We start from the raw sequence: 22745 nt of genomic DNA on the forward strand, positions 1-22745 counted from the left end.
AGAAAATATCATAAACTCGTCAAAAAACATCATTATTATTCATTGTGGAAACAACAATGTTTGCATTCGAATCAGTTGATTTTTATTTTTTTTTACTATTTTTATTTTATTTTATTTTAAAAACTGAATCAATCATAACCACCCTTATTAAATTTTTAGTAGTTAACGGGCTGATTTAATTTAGAATTGTATTGTTAATTAATTAATATTATTATTTGAATGTAGATATATATATATATGTATTAAATATAGATATATAATTTTATATAATGATTAAAAATATATTTGAAAGTTCAAAAAATATTGAAAGAGAGATTGGACATTATTTGTTTGGAACATGGATCTATTTGTTGTTGTTAGTTGCGATACTCAGTGGAATAAAACTGATTAGCAATAAAACAATAAAGTTTATATTTAAATGGATCGTACAGCTTTTGTTTGTTATATCGGTACTGAATATCACGCTGGTGATGCTGTTGGATCAAACATATATCAAGTATCCATCGGATGCCTATGCCATGCTGCCTTCGGGTGATGGTGGCGTCAGTTACATGGTACCATTCAACGGAAACAACTTACACTTTAGATGCTATGAAAATAATAATAACAATTGTAATAATACCGATCAATGTAAAACAATATTATTTGAATCTGGTAAGTTGTTTGAATTTTAAACTATATATTTGTATATATTTGTTTGACTATTATTATTAATAATATTATTATTATTATAATTTAGGATTACCATTTTACTCTAGTGTTTGGGGAAATGTTATTTCTAAAATGGTTACAATGATGGGAAATAGAAAGGATTACAGTGAAGAGTTGGCTCAGATTGGTAGATTTTGTGTTTACGATAGATATGGATATGGTTGGAGTGACTCTAGAACAGAGTCTATCGGTGCTTTGCAGATGTCCAATGATCTCTCAGAGTATTTAAATGTACTGGGTATCGGAGGTGATCAAATCATATTCGTAGGATGGTCATACGGTGGTGCCATCGGTCAGATTTTCACCTCACAAAAGAAGACCGCTGGATTAGTACTTGTTGACTCTATGGATATAATAGATGGTACAAACGATGCACTAATACAAGGTATTATAGATGGTAAAAATGTAAGTGTTAATTATATTTATATCAACTAGTTCGATTAGTTATATATTTATAATTAACTTTTTTTTTGGATTTGTCACAAAAGTCATTTTTATTATTAAATCTATTTAGATTAACTGGTATACCAAGAATAATAGATTCATATCCATTGGAGAGTGGATATCTCAGTGCACAGATACCATTGGATCCACATTTGAAGTACTATTCGAATCATGTCTTTTTGAATTCCGACTTCCTCCAAGCGGCATGGCATGAACTCAATGTTCTATTGGATTCTTTGCGAGATTTGGAAATACAAATCAACACTACTATGGTTGCGAATAACGGTTATCCATTTGGATCCACTCCACTTGTTGTACTGACAGCCGGAGAAAACGGAGATCACGATTGGATACAAAGACAGAATACTTTAGCTTCATACTCCTCAAACAGCTTCCATATTATAAACAACAACACCAATCATTTCGTTCCATTCCAATCACCAGATTCAATTATAAACGCCATTATAAAATGTATTTCAATGATAAATCAACAACCGAATCAGTAATAATAATAAGATACATAAAATATATATATATTGGTTTGTAAAAAGGCGAATTATAATAAATGTGTAATGTAACGGTATATTAATACAAATATATGTGGACAAAAGTAGTAATATCAAAGATTACTTTTTTTTTTATTTATTTACAAAATTTACATTGTTTTCTTTTTTTCTTTTTGTTTTTTAGATTGTTTTTACTTCATTTATACTTTCTTGGTGGTGTGGGTACCGTGAGTATGCATATAGGAGTCGTAGTCATTCTTTTGACGTTGGAATTGTGACTCTAAGACCTTTCCTTCTTCTTCCATCTTCTTATTCTTGGTGATGTGTCCCCACTTCTCCTTGAGAGCACCCTTGATCTTTTGCATTTGCGATGGCTTGTGTGGCTCTCCGTGCAAGTGGGTGTCTGGATTCTCAGTGGAGCTGATGTTGTGCAATGAGTGTTCATCGTAGTAGTCATCGTAACCGAGCTTCTCAGAGGAACTGTTGATTCCACGAGTCTCACCAAGCTTCTGAGTTTGAGTTTCAGTTAGGGTGCGAGTCTCTCCCAAAGAGTCACGTTCAATCTTTTTCTCTGTGAAGGTTTCTGTGACTTCGTTTGGCTTGGTCACAGTCTCTTTGATGGTTTCTCTCTCGATGGCTGGTGACATTGTGTTGTTGGTGGTGGTGGTGATGGTATCTCCTGGGATGGTAGTGACACTTTCGTCAGTGATGGTGGTGACAGTGGCTGGCAAGGTGATACCTGAAGATGGCAGTGAGGTGGTACTAGATTGAAGACCTGGATTTACGAAAGTGGTTTCAGTTGCTGGTCTACCTTCGGAGGTCAACAGTGCTTCAGTCTCTACAAGTGTATCAGCTGGCTCTAAGAAGGTACTGCTTCTTTGTGTTGACTCTAAAATGGTATCGGTTCCGTGGTACTCAGGATCATTTACATTTGGACCATGGTGATATTCTGGAACCATCTTTTGCTCAAAGACCTGAGATTTTGCACCACCAAGAGTGGTTTCATTTACACTTGACAGATCACCGAATGAGGTTGTACTACCTTCTAGTGGTTGGTTACTAAATGTAGTTGTTTCTTCAAAGAATTTCTCTTTAAATACTGGTGCTATTAATATTTTTTAAATAGAAAAAATAATTTAACTAATTAGTTTAAGTTTTGAAAAAAAAAGTTGATAAAAAAAAAACTCTAAACATACCTTGAGTCTCTTCAAGTGGAGTGGCATGTTCCATTGACATTTGTCTACCTGCGATTGGTGAAGAGTATCCCTCCTGAGCACTGGTAATAAATGGAGAGCTAGTTGGCTCATAGTTATAGCTGTCACCCTCCTTGGTTGGTAGGTAGGATGTACTGTGTTGTAATTCAGTCATAATTAATAATTTATATTGAAAATATTTTAACTATTATTGTTGTAGGAATTTATTATTTATTTATTTATTTGTTTTGATTACAAATGAATTGGATTTGTTTGGTCTTGACGGCTAAATGGACTTTTTTAATCTTGTTGGTGCTCTGTGATTTCTTTTTTTCAATTAAGATGAGACTCATGTAGGCAAAGGCAATAATGGTGGGCCACAAGAAAATCTAATAGAGTATAGTAGATTTCTATTTTTTTATGAAACCATTGAGACTTCCAACAAGATCTCTTTTTTGGTGCCAAAAAACTTAACAAAAAAGGAAAACAGGAGATTTTGGAAAAGTTACATTTTTTAATTTTGTTTTAAATTTTTTTTTTTATTTTAATTTTCCATTGACCATGTTCGACCATTAATGGATTTAATTAAAAATCTCATTCCAGTGAAATAATTTTCCAAAATTTTTAGTTTTTTTGTTTTTTTACCTATTTTGGTAAAAAAGATCAAATCGACTTTCCAATGTCTTATTTTTTTCTCTTTAATAATATTTTACAAGGTAAAACAAAAAAAAACAAACAAAATTGAGTGTGTGTTGCTCAACCTAAAGGGGTAGTGAGGCATAAAAGACTTGGGTCTCAAAAATCAATCTCATGACACAAAAATAGAATAATTCATATGATATTTAAAAAAATAATGGTTATCCATTATTTGAAAGAATATCATTTGTCAATAAAATAAAAGATATCGAATATTACTATTAATGGTAAACTACAAACTATGATGATGTGTCACATGGCATCAACAATTAAAAAAAATAAATAAAAAAAAGAAATAAAAAAAAGAAATAATTATTATGAAATTTATGAGATGATGGTTTTTGTTTGTTTTAATTTTGAGATATATATATTTTAGATTGGTTCCTGTTTATTATCTTGAGTATCATATTGGAAAAATGATTTTGTGACGCGATTTGATAAAGGTTGGATGAGATGATGATGGTTTTGTTTTATTCGATGTTGGTTTTGTTTTTTTTTTTTACTAATGGTAACAAGGTTGAAGTGGTTATTTTGATTGATGTTGTCTTTGTTGTTACTTGATGTTTCAAAGATGATTTTGGCACGGTACATATATTATTTTAGTTGTTTTTTGTTTTGTTGTTTTTTTTTTCTTTAAAGATTGCTTCATGAAGCACCGTCAAACTTTATATTTACAACTGGCTGTGGGTGGAGAGGTGGTGTGGTGTCTTGGGAAAGTTGTTGTTGTGGTGGTGGAATCTGTTGAGATTGTTGTGGTGGTGTGTGAACTTGTGGCGGTGAATGAGTGAGTGGTGCGTCGAGTTTGATTTGAGGCTTTTGGAGTTGGACTGACTGTTGTACCGGAGATTGTTGTTGAACTGGTGGCAAAGTAAGTTGCGATATTTGTGTTGGCGAACTTGAGTGTTGGATCGATGGTTGAGGAATCTGATATTGCAGTGGTTGTGGTGATTGTAATACCGGTAGTTGTGGAATTTGTTGTTGTGGTTGTTGTTGCTGTTGTGGCATTTGTTGATATTGTTGTTGTGGTGGTTGTTGTTGTTGTTGTTGCACTTGATGATGTTGTTGCTGCTGTTGAGGTTGATGATGTGTTTGTGGTTGTTGTACTTGTTGATGTTGTTGTTGTTGTGGCAATTGTTGTTGCTGTTGCTGTTGTTGTGGTGGTTGTTGTATTTGTTGTTGTGGATTGACATCTTGTGAGTTTCCGCCTGGCAGGTTGACAGACATCTTAAAGTCACACTCGACACGAGTGTCACGATAGCTTATGATGAATGTAACCTTTTGGTACTCGTGAGTGACGGGCTCGGTGCCATCTTTCTTCTCGATCTTCTTCTTGACCCACTCCTTACCGGAGGAGAGTGTTGGGAATCCCGAACGAGCATTGAATGTAAAATACAAGTGTTGTACGCTAACCTTCTCGCCGTTGATCAAGGTGACTCTGTCTTTGGTGTAGCTACGCCAAGAGCGGAACGAAGAGAAGTGGTCTCTGAAGAGTTCGACCGGGAGGCAACCGAGGGGTACACCCTTCACTGTCTTTCCGTATCCATTTTCAAGACGATCCAAGAGGATGGTATGTGCAACTTCGAGAAACTCTTGAAGTCTAATTTGTTTATAGAGTGAAGTGAAATAGGATTTATCGATCAATTGTTCCTCCATATTTTGATTTTCTTTAACTATTTAATATATATATATATATAATTATATGTATTTGTTTTTTCTTCTATATATTATTTTGTTTTGGTTTCTTTTCTTTTTTTTAATTTGTCCTTATATCTATATTACAAAAAGAAGAGAGTCTAACCAACCAATATAATAATAAAAACAATAAAGTTATTATTTATATTTAATTATGATCAGATCAATAATGTAATGTTTAATTAGATTTACATAGTTGTTGTTGTTGGTTTTTTTTAGTAATAAAACAAAACAAAACATAAGCAATAAAGTTGAACATCAAAAAAATGCATCATATGATGAATATTTGTGGTTTGTGTGTGTGTTTTGTTGTGTGAAGTGGTAAAAGACGTATGTTTATAATATATGTTAAAGTCAAAGATAAAAGAAACAATGTTAGTTATCATATTTTTTAATTCTTCAATCAATCGAAAAAGTCAACAACAACCAATATATTATATATTTCCCATCTCAATCTTAATCTTAATCTTTTTTTTGTTTAAAAAAAAATACAAAAGTTATCTTTTATAACTTGACAAATGAAAATAAATAAACAAATTAAAATAATTAAATATATATATAAATAAATAATTTAATTTAAATATTAAAATAAAAATTAAATAATTAAATAAATAATAATTGTGTTTGTTTGTGTTTAATATCTATTAATATTGATCCTAAATAATGTAAATTGTGAACACAAAGCAAAGTCGGACTTTACATCGATGTCCAAACTATTTTTAAACCCACTAACTATTGGTTGCTGTTTCTCTTCACATTAACTTACAATTTTTATTACTTTTTTTTAAATAAAATTTTATTAAATATATTTAAAAATAATTATTTATTTATTTAAAATAAAATAAAAGAAAAATAAATAAAAATAAAAATAAATGAAAAATTTCAATTCGATTTTTTGTTAGTTACCCACCAATTTCTTTATTTTTTTTGATTTTTTTTTATTTTTCTTGAACGAAATCCGTTACCATCGAACTTCAAAAATTCGTTAGAGAGAGTCTTTAAAATTCAAAAATTTTATGCAAAAACAAAATATTATTTTTTTTTAATTATTTTTATTATTTAAACACCTTTCATATCATATCATATCAAATCATCAATAAACTTAAGGGTTTAATCTAAGTTTTTTGTTTTTGTTTTTTTGAACCGACAAACAACAACAACACAAACACACACCATCGACTTACTATTAAAGAAATAACAAGTAGTTTTGTAATACATAAAAAGAAAAAGTAAAGAAGAAGAGAATGAGTTCAAGAAAGACTATTGCACCAACCAATTTCAAGAGTGCCAAAGCTTGCACCGGCTGTGGATTGGTAAAGACTCAACAGCAATTCGATGAGAATGGTTGCGAGAACTGTGGTGGTGGTAGAAGAAGAGCATCTACAACCACCACCCCAAACTTTGAAGGGTACGGAAAGGAATAAATAACAATATATATATATATATATAAAAAAGATAGATTGTTTATTCAATTAACTAACTAACTCTTTCTCTTATCACTATTAGTGTAATTGCTGTTTTGAAACCAAATGAAAGTTGGATTGCTAGAAAACAAGGTTTGGATTCACGTGTTCCAGGATGTTATGCTTTGAACATGACAGATAAATAATCAAACAAACAACTCTACTATAACTAAAATTACAACACACAATCAATCATAATAATAACAAACAGCAAAAAAGAAAGAGAAAAGCTAAAACATTAACTAGCAGTGGGATCATCATTATTCAAAAAGATGATTACAACACAGTGATCATACCATCGATCGATATTTGATTGTTATTCTTTAATTAGATATAACAACAAACACAATACAACAGCCATTGTATATAATAATACAGAGATCATTTAAAACTAAGGTGCTATATTTAAACACAAAAGAACAATGATAAATAAAGATTAAAAAACCTATAAAACTTATTGTTTAACTTTGTTTTTGTTTTTTTTAGTAAATTAATTTATAGATTACAATAATAACTTTATTTATTAAATTTATTTATATAAATAATTAAGTTAAGCTTTTATATGCTGTTTGTTTGTTTGTTGTTTGATGAGGGGATTTGCAAAGTTACAACTTGCATTATTTGAAGTAGGAAGTTTAGAGGGGAAGGTTAATTAGTTATTTAGGTAGTAGTAGTATTTGACGAAAAAGAAAAAAGGTGAAAAATATTTATGTATATATATATTATTATTATTATTATTATTATTATTATTATTATTATTATTATTATTATTATTATTATTAATGTTTAATTGCTTTATAGAATGCATTATATGAACTATCGAGATCGAATAACAATTGTCTGGTTTGATCTTCGTCCAACTCTTCGCTTGCCTTCATCTTGTTGAGAGTGGTCATCCAATTCATAATCTTTTCCTTGCCATCGAAATTCGATAGCCATGTATTTCTATTGAGACTCTCCAAGAGATCGCTTAGCAATGGATGAATATTATCAACTGCAACAAACTTTAATCGAACGGAATCCATTGTAGTAATAAAATGTTGTACTGTCTCTGCTACATTCCTAGATTTTAATGATAATGATCAGTATCAGTTAGTTATTCATTATTATAGATAATGTTTGTCTACAATATCTTTATCGTTGTTGTTTTTATTACATACTTTGCAGTCATTGAATCGTTGGAATCTGTATTTACACTATGTTCTAAAGTTGAAGGATATCCTTTATTAACTAATCTATCATCTAATATATATATATATATATTAAAGATAAAAGTATTAATATTATGTTGTTGGTGATGAATGTATATGTTTGTGTTTTGTTTTTTTTACTTACATGCAGCTTTACAATCGAGATTGTATTCTCTCATGAAATTCGAAACGTTGGGAGTAAGATCTTTGACTAGAGTTTGAGAGGATTTGAATTGAGCGATGAGTTTTGAACATGCAGTGGTGTAGTCTTTTGGGAGTACGCTGTCTCTGATGTATGCTTTCTCGAGGTGTTCAGTCACCTTGATGATTGAATATAGTTCCGCTAGATTATCGTACATCTCTCTATCTTTATTATTATTACAAAGCTTCACTTCTTTTGTTACGATCTGTGCCTGTAGTGATGCACTCGATGTATTGGCACCTATACTCGCCACTGCACCACCGCCGCCGCCACCACCAACCATCGTCGGATGATATCCATTTCCATTGATATTAGATGTGCCAGGTGGTCCTCTATAAAACAATAGATATCAAATTCAATAATGTTAGTAATCTAAATGTATATACATTTCATTTTTCAAATTTAATCAAACTTACAATGGTATCTGTGGTAATGGTTTAGGTTTAGATGTACTATCTTGATATGTTGGTGGACTTGGATAATACTGTTTTTTGTTTGTTCAAAGTAAGTAGAGTTAGTGATTCATTAGTTGTATATTTAGATATAGAGCTATCAGCTACATACAGGTGGAGGTGGTTCATTTATAGGCTGTGATTGATATAAACTCTTTATCATCTGTGGTGGTTGTTGTGGCTGTGGTGGTTGTTGAGTTGGTGGCTGTTGAAAGTGTTGTCTTACTGGAGGATTATACATAATTATATTCACTCTTATTTATTATTATTAAATTAATCGACTAAATATCTATCTATCTTTTATTTCCCTAGTAAACCTGTTATTTTAAAATCGATATTTTTGTTTTTCCTCTTAAGAATCTGACGAACTAATTGGTTGGTTTGAAACAAACAAATAAATAATTATAAATATAACTACTCTTGTGACAAAAAAAAACAAAAAATAAAAATAAAAATAACAAATAAATTAAATAATATAAATTAAAATAAAAAATAACTTGAAATTAACAAAGAAAAATGACAACTTTTAATTAAAATGATGCCAAATTTAAACAATATGATTTATATAATAAAATAATAAAACTAAATAACTACAATTTTAAAATGAATGATGATTATAATATAATATTATTAATCTTGTTTATGTTTTTTCTTTTTTTTTTAATTTTTGTTTTTTTAATTTTTAAATTTTTCAATTTTTTATGAATTTTTATTTTTGGATTTTTGGGAAGGAGGTTGAAGCAATGCAAAGTTACTAAGATAATGATACTTTTAAAAACTGTAAATATCAAATTTACCACGATATTTCCTACAATGTTCTGAAACTAAATGTTATTGTTGTTGTTGTTGTTATTGTTGTTATTGTTATTTGGGATTGAAATTAACAACAAAAACATTCGGAATTTGTAAATTGATTTTTGTAAATTGACAATTTACAATTGTGATCGATTGATCATATAATTATATGATAATGTGAAATAAATATATGTTGTTACTAGTTGAGCTTCGTGTTTAGTTTCGTTTAGTTATGACGGAAGAACTTGAGACTTAACCAATTGAGATAGACTGTGATGATGGTAACAGGTACCAATACAGGTAGCAACAGACAATAGTACCAGTCGTATTTGATGAAATCCAATATTCTGTTACCTGTATCCGGTAGAAACTTTGAAATGACCAAACAATAGGTTGTGAAAATAAAGAATATCAGTGTGCACAGAATAACAAGCCATCCATAGCAAACGGTTTGGTCATTATCATAGCTATTGAACCGTTGCATCGGTTTGTATTTCTTTCTAGCTGGTGGTGTATTGTTATTGTTACTCGTTGTATTGGTAGAGGCAGTTGAAGAAGTAAGATTAGCAATAGGGCTATTTGAAGTTGGTGAAGAATTAACTGAACTAGAAATAAAAGTTGTTTGTTGTTGTTGTTGCTGTTGTTGTTGTTGAAGTTGTTGCTGTTGTTGTTGTTGTTGTTGTTGTTGATGTTGTAATATTTGTTGTGCCATTGTTAGTTGTTGTGACTTTATCGTTGGTCTTGAACTACTAGAGAGTGGTAGACTGTTTGGTAGAGGTGGAAATTGTGAATTCAAACTACCGTAGCTACCGGAGAGAGAACTCATATTTGGCTGCGAAGGTGTTCTCCTATGTAGTATCACCGGTGTATTACTGCTATGACTTGTTGTACTACTAGGTGACTGATCACCACCTACACTACCACTTCCATTTTCAACTAAATGTGATGAACTTGACATGAGTGTCTATTATTTCTTTTATATTATTGAAATGTCTGTCTGTCTGTCTGTTACTCACTTAAGTTTAAAACAAACAAAACAACTAAAATAAATATATATGTTTTTACAAAAAAAAACAAAACAAAAATAAATATAAAATAAAATAAAAAATTTAAAAAGTTTTCTTTTTTTTTTTGTTAAATTTATTTATTTTTATTTAAATTAACTATTTTTTTATAATTTATTGTTATTTCCAAACAAATATTATTGTTAAAGAATTATTTGTTTGAATTTAATTAATTAATTGAAGTTCATAAGTATTTTATTCTAGATTTCAACACTGATTTGTGTCGAAAAACAATTATCAAGATAGTATGAGTTTCTGTAACCTGGTTTTTCAACCAAAGATGAGGTGCTGTTTTTCGTCAGAAGCTACACCTCTGTTGGTGGTGTCAACAAAAAATAAAAAAACATAATTTTTAGATTATAATTTGAAATTTTTAGCTTTTTAAGTGAATAACGGGGAGATTAATTATTAGAGTAGAGTCAAAAACGAATCAACTACTGTCAAACATTTTTAATAGTTGTTTTTTTGGTAACCTAATTAATTAGATATCTTATCTTTTTTATTTTATTTTTTTATTTCATAAACACGATAGTAGTAGTAATAATAATAATAAATCAAAATTTGTGTTGATCTATAAAAGTTATTTCATTCTTTGAATAGTCGAGAAGAGCAACTAATATAAATCAAACTAATTTCATATTGATTCGAATTTAAAATAATAATTTAATAATAAAATAAAAAGAAAAGATCAACTTAATATAATAATAAAAATAATAATCAATATTTATATCTAGATCTTATCTTATCTTATTCCTATTTTACTTTTTTAAATTTCTTAAATTTAATATTTATTTATTTAATTCATTTTTCGATAGAATTACAATTACATTTATATAATTATAATAGACTATAGTTTGGTTTAATATTAAAATGGCAACAATGTTTGAAGATTGTTTTAAAATGGATAAACTCCATGATGTATGTATAGTTTAAAAATACAATTAGTTGTTGTATTATTATTGATTTATTAAAATTTCAATATAAAAATTTGACAGTTTAAATTATTGACATCACTCGGTGTTATTGCAACATGTATATCTTACTATCTTAGACCGAAACCCTATAAAATACCAGATAGATTGAAATCGAAAACCTATAGATTATCATTCGTTGAACACCTGCTAGGAGCAACACTAATTTTATGTATCATTGCAAATGTTGGAATTAGAGTTGCAAAAGGTGTGCCTCATTGGTTGGTATGTATCAATCTCACATCACATTCACTTTTCAAATTCTCAAATCAAATCAAATCAAGTCAATTTCTAATTATAATTTGTTTTTCAATATTTTTATATAGTGTCAACCTTGTCATGTCCTTTCATTTTTACTTGTTTATGTTATTTATTATGGTGATTTAGATACAAGAGTATTCCATTATTATTTCTATTCCATGTGGATGCCGTATGTATTTAAAAAATTTAAATTATAGAATATTTCTAGAAATTTAATATTAATGTTTATAAATATGCTCAGTGTTATTGGATTATTATCACCACCGAATGCAAGTTGGTTTACATGGTGGTGGGAACCTCATGTTTTCTATATTCACCATGTTTTGCTGCTGGCAATTCCCTATTACTATTTGATGATCAACCACAGATTCCACCCACATCTCATCACCAAGACATCGTCACACTCTGACTATAAGGTCGATCATATCACCAACCAAAAGAGTCGTTTCAGATTCTTCAATCATATTTTCGGATTCGGTGTCATCTACCACGCATTCTTTTTGGCGAATCTAGGTCTCTATTTGGACGAGGATTTCGATTCACTCCGTTGCAGATTCTCCGGTGGTGAAATTTTTGGAATCTACTGGAGAGAGGCACTCATATCTCTTTGTTACGTTGCATCCATTCTATTTGCATGGATTCCAGATCACTTTGCACACAAACACTTCATTAAGAAATCATTGAAATCTTCAACAAAGCAACACAGCAATAATGTTTCATCCGAGAACAGTATTAATACTACAAAGAATACCAATAAATCAAAGATAAATTAAACAATTTATTAAAAATTGTTTGATTTGTTTTGAACGAATATAAATATAATTATAAAAATAATATGGAAATATTTAGTTTTAATTTAATTTATTATATATTATATGGTAGTTGTTGAAATAATTACAATTTAATTTAATTATTTCTTTGTTGTTGTTGTTGCCTTTTTGGTTGTTATTGTACTTGTTTTGAAAAGATCAACTTCTTCCGCTTCTTCTTCGTCTTCGGAATCGGTTGAATCCTCTTCACCGTCAGCTTTCAATACTTTGGCTTTGGCTCCCTTCTTTACGAGTGCAGTAAAGTCATAGGTTGCATGAACACTCTTATTCCACTTCTTGGTGAACTGACCTTTGACCGCAGTTTCGATGACCTTGGTTGGATCGTCTTCCTTACCCCAGGTCGTTAGTTCAAAGATGTTGTTACGATCCTCCAAAGTCATACCATAGGCATCCATGAAATCGAAAACATAATCGATGGCATCCTTGCCTTTCTTGGCCAGTGGTTGAATCAAATAGTGTTTGAACATCGGTGCGTAATACATTCTAGTTTCCTTAAGATTGGCTTGTAAAGTTGCATCGGATGCTCTTGTATGCAGCTGCAATTCCTTAACGAATCTCTGTTGCTTATTGGCATTTGAATATTTACCAAAGAATCTTTTAAAATAATTAAAATTAGTTAAAATGGAAATATTATACCATTAGGTTATTATTATTATTTAAATACATACGATGGGAATGTTGGGAACATTCTTGATTTACCAGATATTAAAGTTGCTGGAATGACAGTTGATACAATACCATAGGCAGGTAAAAGGTTGAAATGTTCAAACATATTCTTGTTGAGAATATCACCTTCACTGATAGAGTCTGCAGCCATCGAGAATAACTCCAATTCAGAGAATTTCTTAAGATGTGGATTACTTCTTGTTGGATCATTGAACAAATAGTTTTCCTGAAAAAAAGCAAATTAATAAAATATTAGTAATTGTTATAAATCTATATCGGATCCGAAACAAACTCACTTGAACTAAAAGTGGTACCAATGAGAAGTCCGAAAAATAGTAATCAAGTTTGGTATCAATGGATTGACTGCTATCGCATTGTAGTAACTTCTGAGCAGATGTAAAAGGTCCCAAATCAATATCTTTTAATGATTTAGAAATTCTAAAAATAAATAATATAAAAAAAAGAATGAGTATTCATTATGGATGAATCTTGTGATTGTGATAAATAACAATAATGTTATATGACTACTCTACTTACGTTTGTTGAATATTATTATGAGTGGCTTTTACTTTGGCTCTACTCAACATTTGCATCGAGGTAATTGCTTGTCTAATATCACAATTACTACCTTGGAATACTTGTTCCACCATATATCTATTCATTACCATATTCTCGTGCTTGGCAATCTGAAGTAATCTATCGCTCACCTCAGCTGGAGTTGGCCTATAAATTTAATTAGTATACCAATTTGATTTCCAAAGTACTGTTTGTTAATAACTTACTTTTTAAATTTAAGATCCAAACAATAATTCTTTAGGGTGGATAGTTTCTTATCATAATAATCATTACATATGCAAATAATTGGAATTCTAGTGGATTTTATCATTTGCAAGACCACTGATACTCCACCTCTGTCGGCGTTACCAGAGGATCCATCGATTTCATCCATAATAATTGCAACCTTCTTTGGTTGTACTTTTTTCTAAAATATAGATATGATTTGTATTTGGAAATAAATATATTATTTGTATTTGGAAATAAATATTAGTATTACAAATGAGAATAGAAGTAATAGATATATTTACATTTTGAACAAATTCAGTTATGAAATGATTATCAGAGACACCAGAGAGTAGTTTCTCGATCTGAGATTTACTTCTTGTGTCACTGGCATTGTATTCAACGGGTTCGAATCCCATTTCCTTACAGATCATTACGGCTGCCGATGTCTTACCGATTCCAGGTGGTCCTGACAGTAGTGCAGCTCGTAGGAATTTAATCTTTGGCAATCGACTCAACTCTTCCTTCTCTTCCTTTGTCTGTTTGGCCGACTTCTTCTTTTGCTTCTTGTTATCGTCATCGTCTTCTTCGACCTTTGGTGTCAATGGCGGTAGTAATGGAAGTGCCAGATGTTTCTTCCACTTACCCAGCCAGTCAGCAAAACCGTGGATCACCGACTTGTTACCAATCAAATCGTTGGACACGACTGGTTTGTACTTATCAACCCAGAGTTTATCGTTTCCAACCGGGATCTTCTTGATTGACGACGAAACATCGACATTCTCCATCTCATCCTTCACCTGTTGGTAGGCAAGGTTTTGAGCGGCAGCAGTGTTGATCGGTCTACTAAAGTTGGGAGGTGTTGCCATCTTGAGTGGCAATGGTTTTAACATGCTCGATGCAGGTTTAAACGAATTGTTATTGTTTGGCATCGGTTTGAGAAGTGTCAACTTGAGCTTCGACTTCAAATCCTGAGATGACAAAACAGTTGTTTGTGATGACTGTGAAGATGGTTGAGAGGATGGCTGAGACGATGGTTGAGAGTCACTCGGCTCATCTTTCACCTTGAAAATTGGTGATGTTTGAACAGCTGTTTGATCTTTCATTTCAACATCTTCTGTCTCCTTCTTTGGTGATTTACCTGTTGGTAGTGGTTTTGGTAGAGAATCTTCCTCTGCTTTCTCTTCTTTCACTTTAATCTTTGGAGATTGAACTGTCTTTACTTTGGCCACTTCCATTTCAGGTTCGGATGTTTCAATCTGCTCATCTTCAGCCGTATCATCCATTATCACATCCTTTACTTCTTGCTTAACAGATGTATCTGGTAGTTGTGGTTCTGATTCCTCCTCTTCCTTCTCCTCTTCCTCATGTGCACTTTCCTCCTTGTTATCGATATTCTCTTCTTCCGCTTCCTCTTCCTCCTTTGCAGCAACGACAGCAGTTGGATGAGTCTTTTCATACTTCTCCATACTCTTATTGATTCGATCGAGAACGTCATCCTCTGTGATGATTGGAATACCATATTTCTTGACTTTCTCAAGTTTGGAAACACCAGCTTCGAAACCCTCGACAAAGAAGTTTAGTTTCTTGGTGACGGTTGTTACGACGACACCTCCATGTCGCTCGATGATATCTTTCAGCTCATCACGCTCGAAACTCTCTAGAGCACCACTGATCAGGTAGTTCTTTCGCTTCAAACAAGACGGTGTTCCGACGGGAATAGGTTTGCATCCACGATTGAGAGGTGGTGGTGCTGACTGTCCACCACATTTCATATTCATCAGGAACTGACGTTTTCTCGCTTTCTTTTGTGCTTCGTCTGCAAGTTGCTCCGGTGTCTTATTGTCGTCGACGGTGTTACCCTTGGCTTCCACCTTCTTCTTGGCAGGACCATCCGCTTTGATATCGGATTTCTTTGATCTCGCACCGGCTTTGCTTGTTGACTTGGCAGGAGCTTTCTTTGAAGACGGCGACTTTGTAGCAGCGGCAGCAGTCTTCTTAGCAGGCTTAGTAACTTCCTCTTCCTCCGTCAGTTCATCATCATCATCCTCCATCAAATTAGAGCTATTCCTCACTAGATTACTCTTAGGTTTCTTAAGAGCTACATTATCCTCTTCACTTGTAGATTGACTGTCTTCTTCCACTACTCCTTGTTTCACCTTCTTTTCTTCGTTAAAGATTAAAGTTGGTTTCCTGCTTGATGGCGAAGAAGATGAAGAAGTGGATGATCTACTAGTTGTTGTTGTTGTCTTTTTCTTTTGATCTTTAGAGGAAGAAGAAGAAGAAGAAGGTGAGGATGATTTCTTTGTGTCTAACGGTTCGAATCTACTAAAGAGATGATAGACACCTTTATCCTCTTGTGAAGGTGATCGTAGTTGTTCCAACTCTTTCTTAATTGGACTCTTGGCAGGTGAGTTATAGTTAGAGTTGTAATTCTTATTTGGTTTGGGTGATGATGTCGTTGGTGTTGTTGGTGGTAGTGGTCTCTTCATATCTGTCTCTGTACCCACTTCCTCGTTATCATCACCAGACAAGAAGAGATCAGGATTGAACTTGGATGATGTCTTTGTTGAATGTCTACCATTACTATTACTATTACTGCTATTACTATTTCTACTACTTCTAGATTCATCAACAGCAGCAGTAATACTTTCAAATGGAAGTGTTGGTTTCTCACTTTTTGTTGGTGTTGACTGCTTTACTCTTTCTTTCTCTTTCTCTTTTTCTTTCTCTCTTTGCTTTTCCTTCTCTTTCTCTTTCTCTTTCTCTCTCTCTTTTTCTTTCTCTTTGTTTAATTTAGTGTTATTATCTTCAGATTCATCCATGAATATATCGTCTTCGTCGAAAATGTTGGATGTAATTGGTTTTCTCTTTTGTGGTATGAAATCATCATCATCATCATCATCGAATATAGAATCTCTCTCAGACTTAACCGATGACACTGACGATGTTGATGTTGATGATGATTCCTTGTCTTTTGAAGGTGACTTTGAATTACTATCATTATTATTATTATTATTATTATTACTTAATCTCTTTGAAGATGATGATGAAGATGTTGATTTAGCTTTCTTTATTTCTTGTTTATGACTTTTACCACTACTGCTACCACTACTATTACTACTAGATACGATGTTATTGTCATCGAATTCCTCTATATTCTCTTTATCACTATCAGGATCATCCGCTATATACTTTCTCTTTGTCAAAATCGATGATGAAGAAGAGCTTGATGATGATGAGTTACTATTTCTCTTACTCTTACTACTTTCTTTATCTCTATGGTGATGATCTCTGTTGGATGATGATGATTTAGATGGTGACTTAGATGATGATGATGATGTTGATCTATCTTTACTTGGACTCTTTGATGGTGAATCTGTAGTTGTTGATTTCTCTTTTAATACATTGCTATTAGTTGACTTCTTTAAACTGCTGTTACTGGGTATTGGATCTTTAAAATCGTCATCATCATTTGTAGGAGTAACCTTTGCAAAGAACGACCTAATATCTACAGCATTCTAAATTCAACCAATTATTAGTTAACTATAATCGTTTCTAAAGCAACAGTCTTTTAATTTTGTTGTTTATATATACTTTATCTTTATTTCCACCATTTGCACTTCCACTATCCTTCTTCTTTTTACTTGACATTTCTCTATGTTATTTCTTTATATTCTATTCTGTTCTATTCTACTCTACTCTTATCTTATCTTATCTTATCTTATTTTATCTTGATAAAATAAAATAAATTAATAAATAAAATAATAAAAAATTGAAAGATCTTTACAAAATAACAAAAGTAAAAATAGTTATTAAATAAATCTTTTGAATGAATATTAAATACTAAAACAAACTTGTAACAATCAAATAATTTTAATGAAAATAAGGCGCCAACCAGGTTGTTTAAACAAACATTTAAATTTTTGATTTTTTTTAAATTTGATTTTTTTTTTTTTTTTTCCAGGAATTAAGTGACATAGTTGCAATTTAATACAACCAAGGAAAGAAAGAAGTTCAGGAATATTAAATTAAATCTATTTTATCGTATCTATTTTTGATTTTTTTTATTTATATATTTACAAATCGGAATTATCGATGCTCATATTAATTGGCTTTGGTTTGTTCGAATTGGTGATAAAATAGATTTAATTTTTCTTGGTTGTATTAAATGTTTTGTGGAGATGCGACATGCGCATACACCACTACCTTTTTCGCCAAAAAACTTTAGTTGTTTGAGCCAATTGTTTGGTGTCTGACCTTGCGTTTTGTAGATGGTGTATATCATGGGGATTACCTCGAGAAGCATGTAGTGAACGAGGTCGTAGTATGGCCAATCGATAGGCCAAACAAAAGTGGTGATCAAAAGCAGACTTGCTCTCACTAAATTCGCAAACAGCAGAACCACCATTAGAATTTCAAAGTTGACCTCCAGTTCTTCGGTTTTCTCTTCCTGTTTTGTGGCGCTGTTCGGTGACATCTGTCCCATCGATATGTAATCACTTGAATGATCGATCAAACTGGTTCTGGAGTCATCTACATCCTCTACATCTACATTTATTGCTGCATATTGTTGATCAATGACTCCTTCTTCAGCTTGGTCACCTTTTAAAGCTTGTTGACCATTGACTCCTGTGGTTTTACTTTTGAACAGATCGATAATCCTTAAAATTGCACTGGAATGAAATGAAATTGCATGAGAGGAGAACGTGTGTTAGTCAATTGTGTTCAAATGTATAATAATATCGTTGAAATCAATACAAACAGATTTGTTTCTTTTGTTTTTTTTTTTTAGTTAGATTCAACTTTTATAAATTGATAAAATCACACTTTATTAATAAATAAACTTTGTTTTTAAACATGTGAAAGCTCTGGAATTAATATCAATTTGGTTAGTTAGTTAGTTGGTTGTTATTTACAAAAGCATCGGCATCTATGCTTATATTAATTGGGTTTTGATTGTCTAACTCCATGTCCAAGTTGTCTATTTCTTTGAGCCAATTGTTCGGAGTCTTACTTTTCATGATGATGATCATTAGTACCATTGGAAGTACCTCGAGTGCCATGTAGTGAATTAGGTCGTAGTATGGCACGTCGAAATCCACAACATAAGTGGTGACAAAAACCATAACTGACCGAATCAAATACACGAAAAAAAGAAATACCAACAGTATTTCAACGTTGTTCTCCAATTGAAATGTTTTCTGTTCCTGTTTTGTGGCACTTGATCGATCCATCAAGCTGACAGCTTCTACAACTTGACCTTTGTTCTTAATCCTTGAAATGATACTAATAAAATTGAAAAACAGAGTGTTAATATATCATAAACATTAAAAAAACATTGAAATTGATTGATTGATACATACATATAAACAAATAAGAATAATGCAGTAACAAGATAAATAACTACTGCCATGTATTGGAGTGCAATATCATAGAAGGAATTAGATGGATTCTCAACAAAACTCGGTCCATTATAGTGGTCTGATTGATATTGCAAAAGTGAAAGAATAAATACTACAATGTACATCAAAAAGTTTCCAACTGCAACATATATCTTATATTTCTTAATCAACTCTTGCCTTGGTCTTGTCTGATGTTTCAATAAAATAATACTGTATATATAAATCATTGATTAGTTATAATTATAAAAAGTAAATATTAATAATTAATATGATAAGTAATTAATTACCATGCAAATAAAGAAATGGTTAATGCTGTGAAAATGAAAAAAGCAGGTAGAATCTTGACTAATTCCAATGCTTGTTGTGCCTGAAACGTTAGAGTAAGTGTACCGTCCTTGGCAAATATATATACAACGAACATCGTACACCTGATCCCGAAAGCAACGATCAAGAAACTAAAAAACACAATTGTTGATCTACAAAAAACCCATCCATTTTCTTGATTGAATCTGAATGCCGCTATATATATAGATAAAAGGGTAAAAGTAAGTAGAAGTTCTTTTCTTACTTCATAATTACAACAATCTGATTGTAAATTGATATTGTTATATTTCTCTACAAATGTAAACTTACATTTCTTTATAACTTTATATACACAGTAAACCAATAGACCACAATAGATAGCTGCCAATATATAATGACAAATATTATAAACCAAATGGTCGTTTCTCATTGTTGTTTGTGGTTCCATAAAGATCTTTATAGATACATTTAGCAAAAGTAAGTAGTAGTTCTGTGATGGATTATGTCTCCTGTGTGATCACTTTGGAATAAAACATAAACATTAAAAAAAAAAAAGTATTTGGTGATATTCTTGTTTGAGAATTCTCAGTGAACAGAGATAAAAAATTAAACAAATTAGTGGGTTGTTCGAAACTTGATGGTTTAATTTTACAACTTTAAATCAGAATAATAGGAGTCATCAAAATCACTTAAATTTTTAATCCGATCTCTAATCAGATTTTTTTATTTTTTTTTTTAGTTTACGCCTGGGTTCAAGATTTTTTTTTTTGGAGATTCATACCTCTCATCATTTATGATTTTTTTTTTTAATAATAAAATATTTATTTACAATAATTAGATCGGTTTAGTTAAAAGTTTAAATTTAGATTAAGAAAATTGAATCATTGTATCGTATTCATCCATTATTCCAAGTAAAATTGTTTGTTGTTCTTCTGTGCGTGATGATTATCATCGGTATCAAGGGAATGACCTCGAGAGTTGTAGAAAATCAGGTCATAGTAGGGAGCATCGATTTGAACGATAAAAGTAGTGATATAAACCAATACAGATCGAACCAAATACACAGCAAACAGAATGCCAAACAACAGATCAATATGATCCTCCAATGTTTTGGATTTATTATGTTGTTTTGAGTTGTAAAGAGTTTGATTTCTTTTTCTTAGCAAATAAAGATATAGAGAATGCTGTTAAAACAAAAAAAGATGGTAGAATCTTTAGGAATTCAAGTGCTTGTTGTTCTTGAAAATTTAATTCAAGTTGTCCATTCTTAACTAGTATGTAAATAATGAACATGCAACTCCTTTTTGCAAAAACAAGTTGTAGGAACTAAAAAAAAAATCGTTGATTTATCGATTCAATAAGTTTCTTTTTGGATCTGATTAAGTTAGTAAATTCCATCCTTCATTATTATAAGATTTATAATAACAAAAAAAATAATCAGAATTAATGTTGTGGTTAATTTTTTTGTTTTTTTTGATCCATAGTTTCTCTCTTTATTTCTAACCTATGTTATAACTTGATTATTATCTTTTTCTTCATAAAATGAGTAGATATACAGATAATGATGATCAGGATCTACTTGATGATCTGTATTTTCCTTTGGTGATCAATGATCAAGTATTTGTTCTTGAGTTAAAATGGACTGCTCCCCCATACCCTGTACTTATTTGATTACAACACTTTGGTCAAGTTCAAGGTTTAATAATCGACCTATCATTCTTCCTAATGCCTTCTTATTTTTTGATTGAATAAAATATTTTTAAGAAATAGAATTATATTTTTATTTATTCTCTTGCTTTTTGAAGTAGTTGTCTTCTTGTCATTTGTCCACCATTTGGAAGTGTAATTTTTTTTTGTTGTTTAAAAGTGTTAATCCAATGAATCTGTAAACCGATCTTAGTTGTTGACCTAATCTTAGTGATTCCATTAATATTTGTTGTTTTGTCATTCGAACATCATTCTGGAGTTTGATTGTTTCATATTGGGATAGTGTAATACCAAGATGAAAAAATGAATCGGAATCGGTTGGATTACACTCTATTGCTTTTAAGTATAGTTGTTTTTTAGTCATTGATTGTGAATTATTTAATGTGATTGATTCACCAATTGAAAGTGTATTTGCAAGGTTATGATATGAACGGTAATTGGTTGGATCACACTCGATTGATTTCAAGTATAGTTGTTGTTTTGTCATTGATTGTCCATTATTAAGTTTGATTGATTCACCATTTGAAAGTGTATTTGCAAGGTTACAATATGAACGGTAATTGGTTGGATCACATTCTATTGATTTCAAGTATAGTTGTTGTTCTGTCATTGATTGTCCATTATTAAGTGTGATTGATTCACCACTTGAAAGTGTCTTTGCAAGGTTAAAATATAAATCAGAATCTGTTGGGTCATATTCTATTGATTTCAAGTATAGTTGTTGTTTTGTCATGATTTGTCCATTATTAAGTGTGATTGATTCACCACTTGAAAGTGTATTTGCAAGGCTATTATATGAATATGAATCGGTTGGATCACATTCTATTGATTTCAAGTATAGTTGTTGTTCTGTCATTGATTGTCCATCATTAAGTTTGATTGATTCACCACTTGAAAGTGTCTTTGCAAGGTTATGATATGAACGTGAATTGGTTGGATCACACTCGATGGCTAATAAGTATAGTTGTTGTTGTGTCATTGATCGGCCTGATGAAAGAATGATAGATGATCGATTTTCAGTTTTAAGAATTGCTGCCAACTTGAAATAAGCATTTGCTTTGTTTGGATGAAGATCGATGACTTTCAACAAAAGTTGTTCTTTCGTTACGGGTTCACCTGTTGGGAGAACTATTGTTTGTTGATCATTAGAATTATAATGATCAAATGTCATTGAAAGTTGGAGGAGTTCATCATTATCTTCAACATTCGAACTGATACTATCTTGTTCATGTTTTCTTTTCATTTTTTTTTAAATAAATACTATATCAATTAAATATTGTTATGTTATCAATTTATGCAAAACAAAACAAAACTGGCTTTTGCTTGTGACCATACTCACACTTTTGATTTTATCAAAACAACTACAAAAATCTGCAAATCAATTTAATTGTTTTTTTTCACTATTTAAGAGAAT

General features: G+C 31.1%; 10 protein-coding genes across 10 annotated transcripts; 3 read left to right on the forward strand and 7 right to left on the reverse strand.

The window, feature by feature from the left end:
* Positions 1-269: 269 nt before the first annotated feature.
* Positions 270-1661, forward strand: PPL_09730 (alpha/beta hydrolase; the record flags this gene model as incomplete). The annotated part of the gene is made up of 3 exons (XM_020580522.1): positions 270-654; positions 740-1116; positions 1200-1661. 3 exons carry the CDS (start codon positions 270-272, stop codon positions 1659-1661), a joined length of 1224 nt encoding a protein of 407 aa, XP_020429109.1.
* A 200-nt stretch (positions 1662-1861) lies between these two features.
* Positions 1862-3029, reverse strand: PPL_09731 (CsbD family protein; the record flags this gene model as incomplete). The annotated part of the gene is made up of 2 exons (XM_020580523.1): positions 1862-2766; positions 2858-3029. 2 exons carry the CDS (start codon positions 3027-3029, stop codon positions 1862-1864), a joined length of 1077 nt encoding a protein of 358 aa, XP_020429110.1.
* Positions 3030-3093: 64 nt separating this feature from the next.
* Positions 3094-6316, reverse strand: PPL_09732 (uncharacterized protein; the record flags this gene model as incomplete). Its single annotated transcript, XM_020580524.1, has 3 exons — positions 3094-3243; positions 4226-5220; positions 6310-6316. 3 exons carry the CDS (start codon positions 6314-6316, stop codon positions 3094-3096), a joined length of 1152 nt encoding a protein of 383 aa, XP_020429111.1.
* A 170-nt stretch (positions 6317-6486) lies between these two features.
* On the forward strand, positions 6487-6851 carry spt4 (transcription initiation factor Spt4; the record flags this gene model as incomplete). Its single annotated transcript, XM_020580525.1, has 2 exons — positions 6487-6650; positions 6749-6851. 2 exons carry the CDS (start codon positions 6487-6489, stop codon positions 6849-6851), a joined length of 267 nt encoding a protein of 88 aa, XP_020429112.1.
* A 633-nt stretch (positions 6852-7484) lies between these two features.
* Positions 7485-8790, reverse strand: vps28 (ESCRT-I complex subunit VPS28; the record flags this gene model as incomplete). Its single annotated transcript, XM_020580526.1, has 5 exons — positions 7485-7767; positions 7866-7947; positions 8041-8429; positions 8514-8581; positions 8662-8790. 5 exons carry the CDS (start codon positions 8788-8790, stop codon positions 7485-7487), a joined length of 951 nt encoding a protein of 316 aa, XP_020429113.1.
* A 780-nt stretch (positions 8791-9570) lies between these two features.
* PPL_09735 (PIG-Y family protein) lies at positions 9571-10302 on the reverse strand (the record flags this gene model as incomplete). Its single annotated transcript, XM_020580527.1, has 1 exon — positions 9571-10302. One exon carries the CDS (start codon positions 10300-10302, stop codon positions 9571-9573), a length of 732 nt encoding a protein of 243 aa, XP_020429114.1.
* Positions 10303-11278: 976 nt separating this feature from the next.
* PPL_09736 (uncharacterized protein) lies at positions 11279-12413 on the forward strand (the record flags this gene model as incomplete). Its single annotated transcript, XM_020580528.1, has 4 exons — positions 11279-11326; positions 11404-11604; positions 11706-11813; positions 11838-12413. The coding sequence occupies 4 exons, from the start codon at positions 11279-11281 to the stop codon at positions 12411-12413; spliced, it is 933 nt and encodes a 310-aa protein (XP_020429115.1).
* A 137-nt stretch (positions 12414-12550) lies between these two features.
* rfc1 (replication factor C subunit) lies at positions 12551-17570 on the reverse strand (the record flags this gene model as incomplete). Its single annotated transcript, XM_020580529.1, has 7 exons — positions 12551-13064; positions 13139-13362; positions 13433-13574; positions 13674-13859; positions 13919-14118; positions 14222-17437; positions 17514-17570. 7 exons carry the CDS (start codon positions 17568-17570, stop codon positions 12551-12553), a joined length of 4539 nt encoding a protein of 1512 aa, XP_020429116.1.
* Positions 17571-17640: 70 nt separating this feature from the next.
* Positions 17641-20054, reverse strand: PPL_09738 (uncharacterized protein; the record flags this gene model as incomplete). Its single annotated transcript, XM_020580530.1, has 6 exons — positions 17641-17649; positions 18214-18548; positions 18934-19205; positions 19283-19531; positions 19609-19840; positions 19901-20054. The coding sequence occupies 6 exons, from the start codon at positions 20052-20054 to the stop codon at positions 17641-17643; spliced, it is 1251 nt and encodes a 416-aa protein (XP_020429117.1).
* Positions 20055-20743: 689 nt separating this feature from the next.
* Positions 20744-22574, reverse strand: PPL_09739 (uncharacterized protein; the record flags this gene model as incomplete). Its single annotated transcript, XM_020580531.1, has 2 exons — positions 20744-20895; positions 21623-22574. The coding sequence occupies 2 exons, from the start codon at positions 22572-22574 to the stop codon at positions 20744-20746; spliced, it is 1104 nt and encodes a 367-aa protein (XP_020429118.1).
* Positions 22575-22745: the final 171 nt, after the last annotated feature.

Source organism: Heterostelium album (genome assembly GCF_000004825.1).
Source record: "Heterostelium album PN500 unplaced genomic scaffold PPL_scaffold11, whole genome shotgun sequence".
Classification (NCBI taxonomy): domain Eukaryota; phylum Evosea; class Eumycetozoa; order Acytosteliales; family Acytosteliaceae; genus Heterostelium; species Heterostelium album.